Genomic DNA, 21,097 nt, shown 5'->3' with positions numbered 1-21,097 from the left:
GGTTCTGTGACAAAGCAGCTTTGATGTGGGACTGACCCAGTAAAAAGGACCAAATAAGCATAATTATGAAGGATTAATTGTTGCAGCACAATGGATAGAGGATGGTATCTTTCGTGACGATCTTCCAGGACCTCGACTATCCTTGTCTGAGGCTAGTTGTAGCAAAAAAGAATTACCAACAAAAAAATGCAGAAGTCAATGCATTGGTAATTATTCTTCCCCTATAGCAGTAGTATCACACATGGCAAAGCTAAATGTTGCTCCCCTTCCCTTGATGTGCCAAAAGACAATTTTTAGACTTGGGAATGAGCGCCTCTTGGAACCACTACAATAGCTTGTACAAGGCAGGTTTGATAGATCAGGTGGAGCCCATACAACTTATAAACCCAAAGTCAAGGTGTTATAACTTAGGCTTGTTTTATCATTTTCACAAACAGAAGGGTCATGCCACCGACAAGTATACAAATTTGAGGCATGTAGTACAATAGTTATTAGGTGGGAAGAAATCTGAGGTTCTCCCTAGGGAACAACAGCCCAATGTAACTATCAATCCTCTACCGATGTATTAGTGGGATAAGGGACAATGAAATGTTTGTGGCTAGGGAAGTGTGCGATATTTGCCTGAAGGCCTTAAACTACGATCATTAAATTGATGAGACTAGTTTTACTGGCACAGTCTGCTAATGAAACTTTGGCACTATTTTACTTCTGAACGGAGATAGAAAATACACTGAAGATATTACCGGATATGGTCTGCATCTGTTAGGTCTTTTAGGTTCTCCTTAGGTTGAGTCTCCTCTTTTGTAGATCTCATCTGATGTGCTTATTCCATCATCCATTAATAAAATGACCTCTTTTCTATATATCAAATATGCTTCCTCTTTGCTTTCATCTGATGGTACAAATGATCTTTGTGATGATCCATGGTTGATAAAAGGAAAAAAGAGAAATTTTAGTGTTGAATTCTTAATAGTAAATGATCTTGAGCCTTTGTTTATCTTATTTGGGAACATCCCTTGTTATGGTATCCAGATCTGGTAGTATGATCACATTGTGAAAAAAGACTCTATCAGTTATGTACAGTCAAGAGGGGGGGGGGGGGGAAAGCACCATATTATGGTTGATTTGGCCAAAAGAAAATAAAATAAACAAATAAAGAAATCTTTTTTATTGCTTAACTCTACACAGAAAGAATTGAACACAAACCATTTGACAATTCGATACAAGTAGATTAGAATTGCATGAAACATGAGAAATGACTCTTGAATCTATTCAAGAAGTTCATGTAAATAAAAAAATTATAAATCAAATAATTTAGAATGAATGAGCCCATCGAACTAGGGTTAACGTTTTGTTCGTGTCACACAAGTTATAGATTTATAGCCCGGAAGTGTATGGGACTCCGGCGGCTCCAATCCAAGAACCACCTCCCAAGAAGTTCGGCACAGTGAACTTCTGGGCATCGGAGGTGGTCATGATATGATAGCCCTTCCACTTCACTCGACCACTTGTGCTGGAGCCCGAACCTGTATTCCCGTACTCTCCGTAGTAAAGAGTGGTTAGAGCGAAATTCCCACTCCATTCGAGCCACCCAGCAGGATCGATCAAGGTATCAAGATAAGTCTTCATCACAACAGTCCTTGAGTATTCCTTCCATGGCCTCCCTAAGTAAGTCTTATATGAACTCTGTACCGCTTTCAAGTCGGAAGCTACTGTAATTTTGCAATTATGGATCGATATTCCGGTGTTCTCGTTCGGGTCAGACCGCCCTTGAGCCGTTATAGTGTTCTTTTGGTTGCTCATGGGTTTTCTCACATAGATGTTGCAGTTCTGGAACACGACTGCGGCATCTCCAAAAATGAAGTCTACGGTGCCGTAGATGTCGCAGTTGCGGTAGAACTGGCGTTGGGAGTGAACATATAAGGTGTCTTGGTATCCTTGGAAGCTACACTGGTAGAAAACTGATTGGTCTGATCCCGAACGGAATGCGACCGCTTGATGCTTCTGAGGTCCTGCCGTGTTTTGGAAGGTCATGGCCTTGGCGATGAAGCCGTCGCCGACTGCAGCTGAGAAGGTGAAGATAGGAGATGTAAGTCATACGAGGAATAGAGGAGGTTAATCCATATCTCAAACTGATAATTAATTAAGTAGAAGCTTCAAGAAGGAAAGCTTACCAACGGTGGCGGATCTGAAAGTTGTGGAACCATCTTGGACGTTCTTACCGCCAGTAACGATGGTAGCACCAATCCCATCTCCAATTAGCATTATATTCTTCATTGACTTTGTAATCTCAACGTTCTCTTTGTAAGTACCCTTCTTCACATATATTACAAATCTTGAAGTCCCACTCCTTAGCTTGGATGAAGCAGACAGGGCTTGAGAGATGGTCTTGTAATTACCAGACCCATCAGCAGCCACCACTATATTAGCAGCTTGTGAAGCTGCTGTTGCTGTTGTTGATTGAAGAAGCTTTCTATCAGCAGCAGTGACCCATGAAGGGAACCCATCAGAAAGCAATCGTCTGGCACCACCACCTGGTTGTTTACGACCGCCAGACAGTGTTGAAGCTGCCTGCTGCTTGTTTACAGCCAGAGAGTTACTAAGCAACTTTGAGAAGTCACTCAATAATATGGAAGGTAAGGAAGACATAAATGAAGCTGAGTTGAGCTCCATAAACCCATTTTGGCATGTTTGGTGATTGGCAACAGCTGCACTAAGCCATGTTTGAGTATCTTCCCAACTGTTTGACAACAATACACGATTAAGCTTGCTAACCGTGTCGTTGGATAGCTCCAAACAATCAGCCCATGCTGCCTTGGCTAGCTGGTCGAAAGAGCTCAAGTCAATGGATGAAATGTGATTATGGGCTAGTTGAGCTTGGTTCATAGTGACTGTGAGGGCTACATCACGGAAACCTTTTGAGGTGGCTAAGGGATTAGAGGTAATGAAAGAATTACATATCTGAGGGTATGGTGTTTGGGTACAAGATGATGATGAGATGGTGTCAGCATTAGCCACCCAAGAAACAAATGAAAGAAGAGATGAGAGACTCACAAGAACTCTGACGAAAAGCTTATAATTATCCATAGTGTACGTCGATCCTAAACTTACTTAAACAAGTATGTATTGGGATTGCTTCGTTTTGTTATTACTCCAAATAATGGATATGATTCAAGAATGGAAGTTTTGGGGGCCTTTATATAGGGCTAAAATAATTTGAAATATTCTCAATAATTAATTATAAACAAAACAATGAAGCTGTGATCTCCTCTGTTTCACAATCATATGTCCAGAGGCATAGCTGAACCCAGGAGTCATGATCCACCTGCCGCTGACCACCTTGATCCTCAAGTAGCGGCAACTAATGCTCATTTGGATGTGATGCAATTGCAGATCCTAAACATGGAGAACCTTCTCCGTAATGCTGTTAGGCAGATTACCCAAGTACGAGATCATCCACCCCCGGCATCGCTGTCCACTCAAGGTGAATTACTCACAATGATGGGGGAAATCACAATAGAGCGAGTTTAGCCAGTTCTAGATAACCCTCCCCCAATCGTGTCAATGAGTCTGCTGAAGATTCATCTCTAGCTAGTCGACCTCCCAAGACGTCGAAGACAACATACTAGGTCAAAGTCCACGAAGAATTGAAGCCCCAAAAATACATGAGGAAGTACGACCACGGGAGATGGATGATGGGCTAAGCAAACAACTCAATGAGCAAATGCAAAAAGTCTGGAAGAGGCAGATGGGTACTGGGGATCTCAATTTCTCTAATGACATCATGAAAGCATCGCTCCGAGCCGAGTTCAAGCCCCCAACGTTTGAGCTGTATGATGGGAAGACAGATCCAATTGATCATCTAAACTACTTCAAGTCCACCATGATCCTGACTAGAGCACTTGATCCTATCATCTGCAGAGTGTGCCCGACAACACTAAAAAGACTTGGTAGGAAGTGGTTCTCTTGACTCTCGCCAAAATCTATCAAGAATTTTGTCGAGCTTAGTAGCCAGTTCATGACCTATGTGGGTTCAAGATCCTGATTCTGATAGACTTAAGAGGCATTCATCCCTTCCAATACCTCAGTCAAAATGAGTATAAATAGCAATCTTTCACCATTTCAGGACCCTATGGAAGTAAAAGTCACAAATATAGAGTAGATGTTGATTGGTATCATTGAAATGTTATAGACGCAGATGAATGTTTCCTGTCCAATAGAAATTCATGATCAGTGGAGTTGTCCTCAGATCATTCCTCCCCTAGTTTGATGGGAGGGGAAGATGAAGTAGCAATTGACAATACCCTTATTTTGGTTCCATCTAGGAATCAAGAGAATCAATAATTAAAGGAGAAACTCAATCGGCTCGAGCACCTGGTTAGGAATATAAAAGGGGTCACTACAACAAAAAGGGCTTATAACTACAGTTTTTTCCGCAGTAATAGATCCAAAAATCCGCAGCAATAGCCTATAGCTACGGATTACCTGTGGTTTTCTATCCGTAACTACAAGTGCCATCGCTAAGTTTGTAGTCTGCGGTTATCCTACCGCAGAAAAGGGTACTCTGTAGTGAGGATTTTTCGCAACAAATTTATAGTGCGGACTTTTAGTTGCGGATATTTCCACAACAAATCTATAGTGCATGGATTTTTAATCGTGGATTTTCCGCATCAATATCTAACTGTGGACTTTTAATTGTGGATTTTTCCTCAACAAATCTATAGCTGCAGATTTTTAGCTGTGGATTTTTCCGTTAGCAGATTTTCTTGCTAAGTTAGCGGTGAACAGTGGTGTGTCCTCTCCTTGGGTCTCTGACTTCCCCTCTTCAGCCTGGAGACTTTTATCTGATGATGCAAAGGGTAGGCCTCGATTCAGATTCGACTAGTGGTTTTCTTTTGGTTTCTCCTGTGGATCTCTGCTGTTGAGCCTTAGTTTGTTTGGTTTTTCTTTTGGCTGTAGGCTCTTGGCCTTAGCGTGGTGTTTCTGTATCTGTCTGGGTATGCCTGGACATTAAATTCTTGTATTCTTTTTTCCTCTTTAATATATTCTTGCTGATCCTTAGCAAAAAAAAAGATCAAGTCATTGAAACTGAGGGTCTTTGTTTTTTCCCCCACATCAAATTATTGGAAAATTTTGAGGGGAGCTCTGAGAAATTAAACATGATGGGGGTCCCTAAGCCGACCTTTGATCCTTTATTCGACAACTAAGGGCTTGAGAATTCATAGATGAATAGTTGAGACAATCATTTCAATTCTCGTTATTCAGCACTGCCACTAATGGCTAATGGCACTCTGACCAATATCCAAAGCCTGAACCTGGGACGATATGATGAAGGCATTCATCTGTCAGTACTCATATAACATTGATATCAAGTTGACGTGGCAGAGAGCTTGAAACTATAAGACAATTACCCGAAGAGGGGTGCATGTCTTATCTCAAGAGGTTCTGTGACAAAGCAGCTTTGATGTGGGACTGACCCAGTAAAAAGGACCAAATAAGCATAATTATGAAGGATTAATTGTTGCAGCACAATGGATAGAGGATGGTATCTTTCGTGACGATCTTCCAGGACCTCGACTATCCTTGTCTGAGGCTAGTTGTAGCAAAAAAGAATTACCAACAAAAAAATGCAGAAGTCAATGCATTGGTAATTATTCTTCCCCTATAGCAGTAGTATCACACATGGCAAAGCTAAATGTTGCTCCCCTTCCCTTGATGTGCCAAAAGACAATTTTTAGACTTGGGAATGAGCGCCTCTTGGAACCACTACAATAGCTTGTACAAGGCAGGTTTGATAGATCAGGTGGAGCCCATACAACTTATAAACCCAAAGTCAAGGTGTTATAACTTAGGCTTGTTTTATCATTTTCACAAACAGAAGGGTCATGCCACCGACAAGTATACAAATTTGAGGCATGTAGTACAATAGTTATTAGGTGGGAAGAAATCTGAGGTTCTCCCTAGGGAACAACAGCCCAATGTAACTATCAATCCTCTACCGATGTATTAGTGGGATAAGGGACAATGAAATGTTTGTGGCTAGGGAAGTGTGCGATATTTGCCTGAAGGCCTTAAACTACGATCATTAAATTGATGAGACTAGTTTTACTGGCACAGTCTGCTAATGAAACTTTGGCACTATTTTACTTCTGAACGGAGATAGAAAATACACTGAAGATATTACCGGATATGGTCTGCATCTGTTAGGTCTTTTAGGTTCTCCTTAGGTTGAGTCTCCTCTTTTGTAGATCTCATCTGATGTGCTTATTCCATCATCCATTAATAAAATGACCTCTTTTCTATATATCAAATATGCTTCCTCTTTGCTTTCATCTGATGGTACAAATGATCTTTGTGATGATCCATGGTTGATAAAAGGAAAAAAGAGAAATTTTAGTGTTGAATTCTTAATAGTAAATGATCTTGAGCCTTTGTTTATCTTATTTGGAACATCCCTTGTTATGGTATCCAGATCTGGTAGTATGATCACATTGTGAAAAAAGACTCTATCAGTTATGTACAGTCAAGAGGGGGGGGGGGGAAAGCACCATATTATGGTTGATTTGGCCAAAAGAAAATAAAATAAACAAATAAAGAAATCTTTTTTATTGCTTAACTCTACACAGAAAGAATTGAACACAAACCATTTGACAATTCGATACAAGTAGATTAGAATTGCATGAAACATGAGAAATGACTCTTGAATCTATTCAAGAAGTTCATGTAAATAAAAAAATTATAAATCAAATAATTTAGAATGAATGAGCCCATCGAACTAGGGTTAACGTTTTGTTCTTGTCACACAAGTTATAGATTTATAGCCCGGAAGTGTATGGGACTCCGGCGGCTCCAATCCAAGAACCACCTCCCAAGAAGTTCGGCACAGTGAACTTCTGGGCATCGGAGGTGGTCATGATATGATAGCCCTTCCACTTCACTCGACCACTTGTGCTGGAGCCCGAACCTGTATTCCCGTACTCTCCGTAGTAAAGAGTGGTTAGAGCGAAATTCCCACTCCATTCGAGCCACCCAGCAGGATCGATCAAGGTATCAAGATAAGTCTTCATCACAACAGTCCTTGAGTATTCCTTCCATGGCCTCCCTAAGTAAGTCTTATATGAACTCTGTACCGCTTTCAAGTCGGAAGCTGCTGTAATTTTGCAATTATGGATCGATATTCCGGTGTTCTCGTTCGGGTCAGACCGCCCTTGAGCCGTTATAGTGTTCTTTTGGTTGCTCATGGGTTTTCTCACATAGATGTTGCAGTTCTGGAACACGACTGCGGCATCTCCAAAAATGAAGTCTACGGTGCCGTAGATGTCGCAGTTGCGGTAGAACTGGCGTTGGGAGTGAACATATAAGGTGTCTTGGTATCCTTGGAAGCTACACTGGTAGAAAACTGATTGGTCTGATCCCGAACGGAATGCGACCGCTTGATGCTTCTGAGGTCCTGCCGTGTTTTGGAAGGTCATGGCCTTGGCGATGAAGCCGTCGCCGACTGCAGCTGAGAAGGTGAAGATAGGAGATGTAAGTCATACGAGGAATAGAGGAGGTTAATCCATATCTCAAACTGATAATTAATTAAGTAGAAGCTTCAAGAAGGAAAGCTTACCAACGGTGGCGGATCTGAAAGTTGTGGAACCATCTTGGACGTTCTTACCGCCAGTAACGATGGTAGCACCAATCCCATCTCCAATTAGCATTATATTCTTCATTGACTTTGTAATCTCAACGTTCTCTTTGTAAGTACCCTTCTTCACATATATTACAAATCTTGAAGTCCCACTCCTTAGCTTTGATGAAGCAGCCACAGCTTCAGAGATGGTCTTGTAATTACCAGACCCATCAGCAGCCACCACTATATTAGCTGTTGTTGCTGTTGTTGCTGTTGTTGATTGGAGAAGCTTTCTATCAGCAGCAGAGACCCATGATGGGAACCCATCAGAAAGCAATCGTCTGGCACCACCACCTGGTTGTTTACGACCACCAGACAGTGTTGAAGCTGCCTGCTGCTTGTTTACAGCCAGAGAGTTACTAAGCAACTTTGAGAAGTCACTCAATAATATGGAAGGTAAGGAAGACATAAATGAAGCTGAGTTGAGCTCCATAAACCCATTTTGGCATGTTTGGTGATTGGCAACAGCTGCACTAAGCCATGTTTGAGTATCTTCCCAACTGTTTGACAACAATACACGATTAAGCTTGCTAACCGTGTCGTTGGATAGCTCCAAACAATCAGCCCATGCTGCCTTGGCTAGCTGGTCGAAAGAGCTCAAGTCAATGGATGAAATGTGATTATGGGCTAGTTGAGCTTGGTTCATAGTGACTGTGAGGGCTACATCACGGAAACCTTTTGAGGTGGCTAAGGGATTAGAGGTAATGAAAGAATTACATATCTGAGGGTATGGTGTTTGGGTACAAGATGATGATGAGATGGTGTCAGCATTAGCCACCCAAGAAACAAATGAAAGAAGAGATGAGAGACTCACAAGAACTCTGACGAAAAGCTTATAATTATCCATAGTGTACGTCGATCCTAAACTTACTTAAACAAGTATGTATTGGGATTGCTTCGTTTTGTTATTACTCCAAATAATGGATATGATTCAAGAATGGAAGTTTTGGGGGCCTTTATATAGGGCTAAAATAATTGAACGAGTAGTACCAACTGTGGATGCTAGCTTGCTTGAACGCGTTTTAGAGGTTTTGATGATTCAACTCCGTTTTGTTCCTTTTGCTTTTTTTTTGTTTTGGTGGTGTTCTAATTTGAATTCCAATTCCAAATGGTCTATTATTGATTGAAGGGGCGACAATGGGCTAATAGATTCTATATTGTCATTAAAGCACAGCTCACAGGAAGATTGTGACGGCGCCCACGTGGGTCAAATGATGATAGGGTGTACATGAAATAGCAAAAGAACATGTTTGACCACTATGGTCAACAAAAATGTTTTGTAAGAAAAGGATAGTTTTCCGGCGGCAGAGCTGTTATTTTTTTTTTTTTTGTTTTTGGTAATATGGCGGCGGAGGTGTGAGGTGTTTGGTGTTTTAGAAACAAAGATTTTGTTTGTTAAGGACATCTATGGTTTTCCAATATCTTACGCAATGGGCTTTATAAAATTAAAAATCAAAAGCTCAATTTGTTTTATTTTTAAAAATATCATATTAAATATAAAACTTGAAAAACTAAAAGAAGTGAATCTTATTAAAAAGGAATTGAGGTTAGAAAATATATATATAATTTTAAATATGTTGTTCCTTTAAACTTGTGAGGTCGATCTAGACCATTCACATGTGTTGTTCTATTAAAAATTTGGTTTCCAATCATAAATGAATGGTAATTTTATTCGATGCTTTATGTCATATGAAGGGGTTGTATCTAATTATTGGGCAGAGTTTACTACTTTTCTAGAAGTAATCAACATTGCAAATCTATGGCTCTTAATTGTCTATGGGTGGAGTATGGCTCAAAAGCGATAGTGGCTCACAGTAATAACAAGGAACGCATTTTATGAAGTTTTAGGCAAAAATGGTTGCATTCTAAAAAGTATTTGGACAAGATTATTTGGAGCGTTACTCATTACTTTTGTGAGGTCACTGTGATTGCCAATAGATTGGCAAAACATGTTGCGTTTTCAAGGATATCAACTGTTTGGGAGGTGCGTCTTAGATTTATTTTAATTGACATCAGTTGGGATGTTCAAATGAGGCCTAGATTTAGATTTAGCTGATCAGGTTGTCTATTTGTTATTGGTCATGCCAAAGGTGAATAGATGTAGTTTGATTTTCTTTTAATTCTCTTGGCTTTATTAACCATTTGATGTATTTCATTCACTCTTTTTAAATAAAATTCATTGCTAAATCCTAACAAAAAAATAACCAATAAATTTTTAAAATTGGTTGACCTAATCTGTTGACACATGTAATATTTACCACTTGAAATACCGATTTCGGCTTTAAGCTTTCAACCTTGCACGCAATTGGAAAAATACTCTAAGTCCAATTTCAAAGATTTGGATCATATATATGCATACCAAAGTTTGACCAGTCAACATTTCACATGCAAAATCAATGTTGTACATACTTGGTTGAACTACTCGATCAACTACAGATAAGTGGTATCTTTTTCTTTTGAGTTATGTGTAGACGTTAATTTTGTATATTCTTTTTATAGTTACTATATTCTTTGTTGACTTTTGATAAAACAAAACAAAATCAAACAGAAATAAAGAATTCCCATTGGATCTAGTTGTTGCTATCCAATGGTTTTTCAACTACTCCTTCATGCTTGAATTCGACTTTCATTATTTATATTTAGAAATCTGAAAATCTTGTGGATTTTAGTTGTGTAGTTTATTTTACAAGTTCATTTAAAAAATGTTGGTCAATAGAATTCAGTAAGTGGTTGTTAAGGTCTGCCACGAGAGATCGGGAGAGGGGGTTCTCACCCTCTGGATGTGGTTTCTATCGGGGTTCCCTTCGAGGATTGGGAAGAAGAGTGTATGTATATATAAAATGGGTTGCATAATTATTGAGAGGTTTTGGAATCATACAATATATAAAATGGAGTCACCACTTAGAATTAAGGCTTAAGACCCGATTGAAGAACTACATAATTCCATATGATTTGCTCAAAAATTTTGAAAAAGTTGTCAGATTACAATACAACTTCTATGAAACTCACTGTTTGTCATTGTTAGACTCCCCCCTTCATCTTTACCAACACCGTGAACCCATATCCACCCTCGATCTCCTTCGATTTTGGCCATCACCCCGTCCCCATCCCTACCTCTATTGCTACCTCCTTCAACATTAATGACCACTACCCAACCCCACCTTCCACCACCTACTTCTTCTCCATCTGGTTATGTTATCAGATTCCTCTACCCCCAATCCCATCCCCTTTATCTTTTTGCAATTCTAACTACGTGAAGCTCAAACAAGCCCATCCAAATTTGACGAATCTCAAGTTGAAGAGAATTTGTAAAGATAATGGACGCAAGTTTATGGTTCATTTCCCAAGATACGTACATTTTTGAGGAGCTTGGAATGGACGTAATGTCCATGCCCAGATTTAGATTCGATTAGCAAAGGGGGATCAGTTTCTGCTGAAGGTGTAGCCGTAGGTGGGATTGCTTCTCGTCTAATCTTTTGTCTAGAAATGCCCAGGTTTTGATGTTACGTATTTTCATTTTTCTTCTCGACATCGATGAATCCTTTTAACGAAAAAGAAAAATAAGGGATGCTATATTGGAACTATTTGGGTCGGCCGAGGTTTCATTTTTCTCACTAATTGGTCTGGGGTCTTGTTTTTTTTTGTAGAGTTTGATCATCCTCTAATGTTCTTTACCAAAAATTAAAAAAAAAAAAAAAATCATCCTCTAATGTTTTTTTTTGTTTTTATTGAATTGGGAACTTTATATTTATATTTTGTATAGAAGAGAGGGATTGAACTAGGGAGGGGGTAAGGTACCAACCAGGAAACTCGAACTCGAGACCTCCTGGTAAGCATGGACATGAAGCGCACCACGGCTCACCTTTAATGTCTATTTTTATTTGTTTGAGTATATATGTCTCGACGTTAAATATTTGATATTTTCTTTTTTGATAATTTAAATCTTGCTGATTTGTAAAAAATTAAAAAAAAAGTGCTAAAGTGTTTTGGATGGGGACGTGCAGTTTTGCCCCGGACAGCATCGTGGGGTGCTTATTCTTTATTCCATCTAATTTAATCAATAAATGTTCATATCCACAAAAGCAATAGAATATATATAGTAATTAACTTTATATTTAAATAGTCCTAATCCATTATTAGTGGGAGTGTACAAAAAAACAGAGGCGAAGAGTCCAACCGTTTAAGTGTAGTCCCCTTTCATAATTTAATTAATCAAACTAACTCACTGGACAAGTGGACAGCCTCTGTGGGGACCATTTTTTGCATTGGTTAGCAATTTAATGAATACTAATTTTCAAACTTACATTTTTAAGAAGTCAAAAAAACAAATGATGAATTGATTACTTTTGTTAAGTCATATTTATCTTGTGCATACGTAGGACGGTAGGAGCCTTGAAAGATACATTGGCCTCTTTTGGGCTTTTAAATTTTCTTTGTAGGGTAGCCCCATGAAAAGCAAAGCATTTTTCTTTCTTGATGATCTTTCTTAGAAGCGAATTGGAAGCCCAATTGCTGTGTTGGACACCATAATTCAATGGCGTAAAATTATGGGCTTTGTACATTAGGTTGGCAGACTTTTGGAATTGGACTGACCCACAGATCCCTAGAAAACCTTTTGCTCTAACATTAGGCTTTGACCCAAGAACATATAGTCTGACCCAAAAACCTAGTTTTGTCCTCTAAGCAAGTTGACCGTCAATAAGGATGGAGAAAACCCTAGCCAATCTATCTATTGCCCCGGATTGAGTTTCTTTTTTTGGAGTGCACCGGTCAATGAGGCATCCAAAGGTTGGGTTGTGCCGCACACATCTCGGTGCATGTCTAGTTAGCCATCGAAGAACAAAAAAGAAAAACAAGGGAGGAATCAACTACCCAAGGCAGATACTCAACTAGTATATGTCTTGGGTTAGTTATTGTTAAGTTTCACAGTCTAATTTATTCAACTTCTTGTACTCTGAATCTCTGACCACTACTAGTACTAGCTCCTTAGCTCTCATAATCCTCATTTTTTCACCTGATAAATTATTTACGAGACTAAAATTTTACATGTGAGCAAGGGATCTTGGGCCAATAGTAGCACAGAAATCAATCTTGAAAATACTCCCAATAGAACCCCCCCCCCCCCTTGAATGCCTTACTAATCCACCTTGCCTCCAAGATGGCATTGCTTCCCATCCTTCTAGAAGGGGAACAGTACTTCAAAATATCACCCCAATATGCCTAGTAAAATGGTAGTAAAAAAATAGATGATCTCTACTCTCCAACCTCGCCTAGCATAAACGAAAAAAGGGAGATACCAACACATTTCTCTTATGAAGATGATCTTTGGTAGGCAAACCGTCTAGCAGCGCAGAAGTTCCAATACCTATAATATGTTGCACAAGTGCGATACTTTATAATTTTTTGACATACCCAAGATCTATTATGAATCAGTTGCACTGTCCAATAGAATCCGACTTCAAGTACCTATGCCGGATCCACTTCACCTATAAGGAGTCCTTGAAATTCAAACCACTTGCTACACTTCTCTTCTTTGTTTATTTTTCCCTCCCCCAAATTTTTTTTTTTTTTTTTTTGGGTGCAATAAAGTTGTTACTGATTAAAAAAAAAATTATTGTTATAGTATTTTTCAACCCTCAATTTCTTTTTAAATCAAATGAATTTCTTCAAAGCTTCATTTTGTTATTTGATTGATTTTGTTGGAACTGATATTTGACCTATGAACGAAGAGGAATATTGAGCTGTACCCAGTTATAAAATTTCAATCTCATCAGGTTGTGGCTAAGCGTGTCTTGATCTAATTTTTTATTTTTTATATTTAAAAGTTGTTCTTGAGAGTGATACTTTATTTTTTTTTTTTGGTAATCTTGAGAGTGATACACCACGACTTCACAAGGCATTAGAAAACCTTATGCTTCACCAACCAGATAACTATTCGATATTGTTCACCTAATTAGGAAAATATATATCCTACTGACCATTGCCTTCGAAACCCATTTCGTAAGCACTTTGAAAACCTTAAACATCACTAACGAATTCTTTTTTAATTTCCAAAACACTTACACGTTACCCCACACCCTCCCCAGAAATTAAGAATTTATTTGTATACGCCAATAGGAATAATTTGAAACCTACAACTCTACACTAATTTTTCATCATTTAATGCACGTGGGCGCAGTCACAATCGTCTCCCTTCCTTCCTTCCTTCCTTCCTTCCTTGCTTCATGTGAGTTGTTGCATTGAAATAGTCATCATGGATTCTCTCCGTACAAAATAGAACCGGTCCGGCCATTGAGGCCACCATAAAGAGGTAGGTAATTAGAAAACAAATAAAGAAACCACCAAAGAGACCAACTTAGAGTTGGCGTGCATAAGTCAATGGCCTTATGTGGGCTTCAACAATTTCTTATTATTATTGGAATATAAACGTCATGCATGCATGGACGACAAACGTACATCTTTTCAAAAAAGCACCAAAACCGCGTTTAAACCAGCCCTTCCACAATTGCAATTGATACTACTCGTTCAACTATTTTAGCCCTATATAAAGGCCCCCCAAAACTTCCATTCTTGAATCATATCCATTGTTTGGAGTTATAACAAAACGAAGCAATCCCAATACATACTTGTTTAAGTAAGTTTAGGATCGACGTACACTATGGATAATTATAAGCTTTTCCTTACAGTTCTTGTGAGTCTCTTTTCTCTTCTTTCATTTGTTTCTTGGGTGGCTAATGGTGATTCCATATCATCATCATCATCTTGTACCCAAACACCATACCCTCAGATATGTACTTCCTTCGTTACCTCTAATCCCCTTGTCACCTCTAAAGGTTTCCGTGATGTAGCCCTCACGGTCACTATGAACCAAGCTCAACTAGCCCATAATCACATTTCAGCTATGGATTTAAGCTCTTTCGATCAGCCAGCCAAGGCAGCATGGGTCGATTGTGTGGAGCTCTCCAACGACACGGTTAGCCAGCTTAACCGTGTATTGTTGTCTAATAGTTGGGAAGATACTCAAACATGGCTTAGTGCAGCTGTTGCCAATCACCAAACATGCCAAAATGGGTTTATGGAGCTCAATTCAGCTTCATTCATGTCTTCCTTACCTTCCATATTATTGAGTGATTTCTCAAAGTTGCTTAGTAACTCTCTGGCTGTAAACAAGCAGCAGGCAGCTTCAACACTGTCTGGCAGTAAACAACCAGGTGGTGGTGCCAGACGATTGCTTTCTGATGGGTTCCCTTCATGGGTCTCTGCTGCTGATAGAAAGCTTCTTCAATCAACAACAGTAGCTTCACAAGCAGCTAATATAGTTGTGGCTGCTGATGGGTCTGGTAATTACAAGACCATCTCTCAAGCCCTGTCTGCTTCAGCCAAGCTAAGGAGTGGGACTTCGAGATTTGTAATATATGTGAAGAAGGGTACTTACAAAGAGAACGTTGAGATTACAAAGAAAATGAAGAATATAATGCTAATTGGAGATGGGATTGGTGCTACCATTGTTACTGGAAGTAAGAACGTCCAAGATGGTTCCACAACTTTCAGATCCGCCACCGTTGGTAAGCTTTCCTTCTTGAAAGGATGTAATTATCACCTAATCCTCTGTTTTTTTTTCCTCCTTTGGTTCTGCTGGCTAGAGTTTAAGAGAATTGGTTGTTAGCGTTTTTCACCTAAACAGAGTTCTGGATTTTTTTTATATTTATACCATTCGTTATATTTTAGAGCCGATTAAGATTTCTTGCTTTCCTTTCTCAATGCTCATTGTTTTTGTCACTATTCCTTCCTATTGAGGTAATTCCATATCGATTTCGACTATCAAGTATAAGAGCCACAAGAGGTCACCCCACTATAAACCAATATATTTTAAGATGAAAGCTTAATACTTCCTAACTAGTTTTTTTTTTTTTTTTTTTTTTGGGTAGAACCTAACTGTTTTTTTTTTTTTTATTGTTCTCTTAGCCTTGCTATCATCCCGGTCAAAGACTTTATAGCTATTCTTCTGTTCTTTTATTATTCTCTTAACTTTTTCCTACTTATATGTCATCAATAACTTCTAGATATAATCTTAGATCTCTCTCTCTCTCTATATATATATATATATCTTTATTTTCTGTCTCTTGACTCTCTGATAGGGAAAGATAATGCTTGTAAATTCCGTGAGAGAGAAAGATTACTGTTTTATTAGGGAACAAGTAAAAAAAAAAAAATGTTTTAAAAAATAATAATTAAGGTTTTGAGAGATGGATCAAGCTCTATTCCTCCTATTCCTAAAAACTTACGTGTGCTATTTTCTTCTCCTCAGCTGCAGTCGGCGACGGCTTTATCGCCAAGGCCATGACCTTCCAAAACACTGCAGGACCTCAGAAGCACCAGGCGGTTGCATTCCGTTCAGGCTCAGACCAATCAGTTTTCTACCAGTGTAGCTTCCAAGGATACCAAGACACCTTATATGTCCACTCCCAACGCCAGTTCTACCGCAACTGCGACATCTATGGCACCGTAGACTTCATTTTTGGAGATGCCGCAGTCGTGTTCCAGAACTGTAACATCTATGTGAGAAAACCCATGAGCAACCAGAAGAACACTATAACGGCTCAAGGGCGGTCTGACCCGAACGAGAACACCGGAATTTCGATCCATAATTGCAAAATTACAGCAGCTTCGGACTTGAAAGCAGTACAGAGTTCATATAAGACTTACTTGGGAAGGCCATGGAAGGAATACTCAAGGACTGTTGTGATGAAGACTTATCTTGATACCTTGATCGATCCTGCAGGGTGGCTCGAATGGAGTGGCAATTTCGCTCTAACCACTCTTTACTATGGAGAGTACTCCAATACCGGTTCAGGCTCTAGCACAAGCGGTCGAGTGAAGTGGAAGGGCTATCATATCATGACCACCTCTGATGCCCAGAAGTTCACGGTGGCAAACTTCTTGGGTGGTGGTTCTTGGATTGGAGCCGCCGGAGTCCCATACACTTCCGGGCTATAAGCTTACAACTTGTGTGACACGAACAAAACGTTAACCCTAGTTCGATGGGCTCATTCATTCTAAATTATTTGATTTATAGTTTTTTTTTTTGTTTTTTTTATTTTGTTATTTACAGGAGGCTTGACATATTGAATAGAATCAAGAGTCATTTCTCATGTAGTATATATGCAATTGTAATCTACTTGTATTAAATTATCATATGGTTTGTGGTCTCAAATTCCTTTTGTTCAGATCTTGGAAATAAAGATGATTTCTTCGTTTTTGTTTAGTAACTTTGTTTATTTTCTTTTTCAAATTGAGTATGTACACATACACATACACGTACACGTACTATTGTTATGTGGCCATAGGAATACTAATAAATGGGTTGTGTCTACCATGTGGAAAATAATGGCTTAAACATACATACTTGGCATGTCGTTGTTCTGACCATTAATATGGAATATTCTCTATACAGGCCACATAACAATTAAAATAGAACAATTTTTTTTTTTTTTTTTTTTTTTTTTTTTTGGGAAGTGAAGCATTAGATTGGTTAGTTTGAGTTGCAAGCTACATTACCTTACAGCAGCGTACTTTGTAAGGTGGTGTTAGAGACTCTTCATGTCAAACATGAAGTCTTTGAGTTTGAAATCTTTGCCCCAAAAGCTTTATAACAATGTACCTATCGAGTTTTCTTTCACCTACAATGAAGAAATGCACGTTTTCGCCTTAAAAACAATTATTAATTTGAAATTTGACAACTCGAAAATCCTCTCCTCCGGAGGATGACCGCAACGAGGGATGGGCCATCTTACTTTGGAATCTTCTCTATCTATAATTGTATAAAGAAAATGAAGAAGTGATCATCAGTTTTCATTTTAGTCATAATTATTGTATACGTTTTTGTGGTGCTTATTTATTAGCTCGTCATGATCTATTGTCCCTGTTTGCATGGGTCATTATCCTCTTAGGTTTCTGCTGGGTACAGTTGTCCGGTTCTTCTCATGAGGGGTGAAAATAATGACCTAACCTGACTTAACCTCCTGCCCGAACACACTGTCCGAATGTGATTAAGTTATCATTTCCACCCCTATGAGAAAAATCGGACGGGGAAGAGAACTTGACTGGAAAAATGTCCTGTTTGCATTTATATATTGAGAGTGTTTATGTCTTTCTTGTGCATACGTTGGGGCTTGAAAGAAATTGACCCCTTTTTGGGCTTTGGGGTCACCTCATGAAGCGAAATGGAAGCCCAATTGCTGGGTTAGAAATCAATGTTCAATGGCGTAACTAGAAGGGGATATATTAATTGCCTTAATTTATAAGTAGTTGGCAACCTACTGGAATTGGACTGACGATCCCAATAAGAAATTAAGAACACCATTTTGTCAAACTTAAGATTTTGAGTTTTGACCCAACAGCATATATACTCTGAATCAGAAAACCTAGTTTTGTCCTATAAGCAATTTGAGTATTCCCCTTCTTGATTTGAAATGAACCGAATTGTATTTGATGTTTGATAATGTTAAAACATAATTTCCTTCTTGTTGGACGTAAAAAAATATTATAAATTTATAATGAAAATAAAATAAAATATCTCATGAAAGAGTAATTTCTTTTTTTCTGCTTTTAATTTGTTGTGTGGGACTAGAAAGCCGAGATCATTTATTTTTTCATTGTTCATTCACTGCCTCAATATAGAAGGAAGCGATGTTTGATTTTGATCCTGACAGTGCTCCAAGTTCGGATGGGTTTCCTGGGACTTTCTTCAGAGTATGTTGGGATATTGTTGAAATGGTGTTATGTTTGGCAATTAAAAGTTTTTTGTAAGGAAGGTATTATCACTAGAGGTGCCAACTGTAATTTTTTTTACTTTAATACCAAAGATGGAAAATGCTCGCAAGGTTGGGCAATAACGTCCAATATGCTCAGGGAATTTCTTGTTTAAGTTAATTCCTAAGATTCTGGTAATTCGACTTTCTTTATTGATTCCAAAGTTGATTTCTGAAGAGCAAGGTACATTTCAAAAAGGGGAAATCATTTTTTTCTAACATTGGAATGGCATCGAAACTAACTAATATAATGTCGTCTAAATTCTTTGGCGATTGTTTGGGACTAAAATTGGACATACAAAAGGCATATGATAGGCTTGAATGGGGGGTTCTTATTTGATGTATTACACCAATTTGGGTTCACCCAAATTTGGATTGAGTGGGTCCATCAGATTTTGGCTTCCGCAAAGCTTTCAGTTTTTAATGGTGGGTCAAGAAGCTTCTTTGGTGTGGAAAGAGGTCTTCGTCAAGGAGATCCAGTCTCTCCTTTATTATTCATTTTAACAGAGGTGGTGCTTTGTCGTGGTTTTCCAAAGCTTAGAGAAAAGGGGCTGATGAAGGGAATCCCAGGGCCAAGAAATGTTCTCATGCCTTCCCATCTTCAATATGCTGATGATTTGCTAATTTTTATGAATGTTGATTTGAGAGGGGTCAAGAAGCTTAAGAAATTCTTGGACTCAATACTAAGTTTAAACTGAGCATGCAAAAGATTAACCTTGAAAAGAGTAATATTTTCATGGGATCTCTCCTTGTTGTACGGAAAAGGAGAATCAAGGGTGTTCTCGGAGTTCCTGAATGTGCTTTTCCTATATGTTATTTAAGTGTGGAAGTTTTCAAAGGGAGAGTGAAAAGGGAGTTTATCCTTCCTCTTGTGGATATATAAGTTTAAGGTAGGCTTGCAGGGTGGAAGGCTAAACTTTTATCAACGGTACGTGGGTAGTATTGAGCTGGTGAAATCAGTGATGTATAGCATTCCAATACATAATTTCTCTATCATTTATGACCTGCTCGTTTGATTTTTCCTCATGGAAAAATGGATTAGGAACTTTATTTGGAGTGGTGATGCAAATTCGGCCAGGACTGTGTTACAACCAAATGGAGCAGTTTATGTAAGCCCAAAAAGAAAGGGAGGTTAGGCATTCAACAACTAAAAGATATCAATCTAGCTCTCCTTGCGAAACTGTGTTGGTATGTTAAGAATGATAATTCTACTTTTGTCTCATTTTTGCGTGGTTCATTTCTAAGGATGGAACGTTGAAGCAATTCAACATTTCTTCAACAATTTTGCTGAGGTTGATGAAGGTTTAAGACATGGTTAGTGAGTCTGAATGATGAATTATAGGGGATGGATCTTCAATCAGATTTTGGTTTGATATAATAATGTTGAATCCCTCCATCATATATTTTTGGAGTGTGTTTTTTCTCGAAATGTATGGTCGGCGTTGATGTAGGGTTTTTTTTTTATCAGAGATGGATAATAAAGTTCCCTTTGGTTGAAGAACTATTTTCTTGATGGAGAAGGAAGTCATCGATCTGTGGTTTCATATAAGGAAGGTCAGGCTTGCTAAGGTTATCTTGGTGCATTCCAAATATGGATGGAAAGAAATAGGTGTCAGTATGATAATTCTCATCGGCTAGATATTTTAGTGATGAAAGCAATATTAAGGGACCTTCCTCAAGAATTCTCTTCGTGAAGAATTTGTAATTTAATATTTCTAGCCCTCCTAGGGAAGTGGTTGAGGTTATATGCTGCTGCCCGCCGGTGGGATTTTATAAATTGAACATTGTTAATTGGGTGCTCCCTTGATAACCCAAGACATTCATGAGGTGGTGGTATCTTCAGGACTTCTGATGGTGTACCTCTAAGAAGCTTTGCCAACTATGAAGGTGTGGGAACAAGCTTTATGGCTGAATTTGTTCCTTTCTTTATTGGAGTGCATCACGCCTCATTAATAAAGATGGACAGAATGTGGATAAAATGTGATTCCCAAACAGTTATGAACTGTGTTATCCGAGAGAAAAAATACCATGGTGCTTTGAACAAAAATGGTGGTCTTACAAGTCGTATTTCGGTGGACTCTCATGGTCTATCTCCCATGTTTTTCGTGAAGCAAATGTTGTGGCTCACAAGTTGTCAAAGCATGCAACATCTACAAGATCATCCAAAGTATTGGAGAATGATCCCTCTTTTGCTCTTGATGATATTAGCTGAGATTCACAAATTAGATCCAGATACAGATTTTTATAAGTTTTTTTATGTTCTTTTTATTGAGTCATGGCCCTGTTGATGGCAATACCGAAGATGGGGCAGTGGCTTAATGGATTTTCATTGTGTTGTATCATTTTTCCCATTTTATTATTTTCTCTTGCTCACTTCTTGCAAAAAAACTATATGGAGGGAAATTCAAGCCCTTTGCTCTCCCAAAGAAGACATCAAATCATGACTTTCTTGACTTCACTACACATAGCTCCACCAGAATTGGCTCCTCATCATCAAAAAAAGAGCATACCCAGTGCACGAGGCTCCCACTACTGCGGGATCTGGGGAGGGTCATAATGTACTCAACCTTACCCCTACTTTCGCAAAGAAACTGTTTCCAGACATGAACCC

The 21,097-nt window shown here is 38.7% G+C and overlaps 3 protein-coding genes across 3 annotated transcripts; 1 reads left to right on the top strand and 2 right to left on the bottom strand.

Moving 5' to 3' along the window:
• Window positions 1-1,183: 1,183 nt before the first annotated feature.
• Window positions 1,184-3,087, bottom strand: LOC122650887 (pectinesterase-like). Its single transcript, XM_043844252.1, has 2 exons — window positions 2,175-3,087; window positions 1,184-2,066 (listed from the first exon to the last, which is right to left on the bottom strand). Exons 1-2 carry the CDS (start codon window positions 3,085-3,087, stop codon window positions 1,378-1,380), a joined length of 1,602 nt encoding a protein of 533 aa, XP_043700187.1. The 3' UTR covers window positions 1,184-1,377.
• A 3,545-nt stretch (window positions 3,088-6,632) lies between these two features.
• On the bottom strand, window positions 6,633-8,522 carry LOC122650078 (pectinesterase-like). Its single transcript, XM_043843378.1, has 2 exons — window positions 7,613-8,522; window positions 6,633-7,504 (listed from the first exon to the last, which is right to left on the bottom strand). Exons 1-2 carry the CDS (start codon window positions 8,520-8,522, stop codon window positions 6,816-6,818), a joined length of 1,599 nt encoding a protein of 532 aa, XP_043699313.1. The 3' UTR covers window positions 6,633-6,815.
• A 5,811-nt stretch (window positions 8,523-14,333) lies between these two features.
• On the top strand, window positions 14,334-16,691 carry LOC122649664 (pectinesterase-like). The gene is made up of 2 exons (XM_043842898.1): window positions 14,334-15,240; window positions 15,984-16,691. The coding sequence occupies exons 1-2, from the start codon at window positions 14,334-14,336 to the stop codon at window positions 16,670-16,672; spliced, it is 1,596 nt and encodes a 531-aa protein (XP_043698833.1). The 3' UTR covers window positions 16,673-16,691.
• The last annotated feature ends 4,406 nt before the right edge of the window (window positions 16,692-21,097 follow it).

The sequence above is a fragment of the Telopea speciosissima genome, chromosome 2 (assembly GCF_018873765.1).
Source record: "Telopea speciosissima isolate NSW1024214 ecotype Mountain lineage chromosome 2, Tspe_v1, whole genome shotgun sequence".
Lineage (NCBI taxonomy): Eukaryota > Viridiplantae > Streptophyta > Magnoliopsida > Proteales > Proteaceae > Telopea > Telopea speciosissima.
The sequence above is the reverse complement of the archived record's forward strand: the minus strand, read 5'-3'. Positions and strand labels throughout refer to the sequence as shown.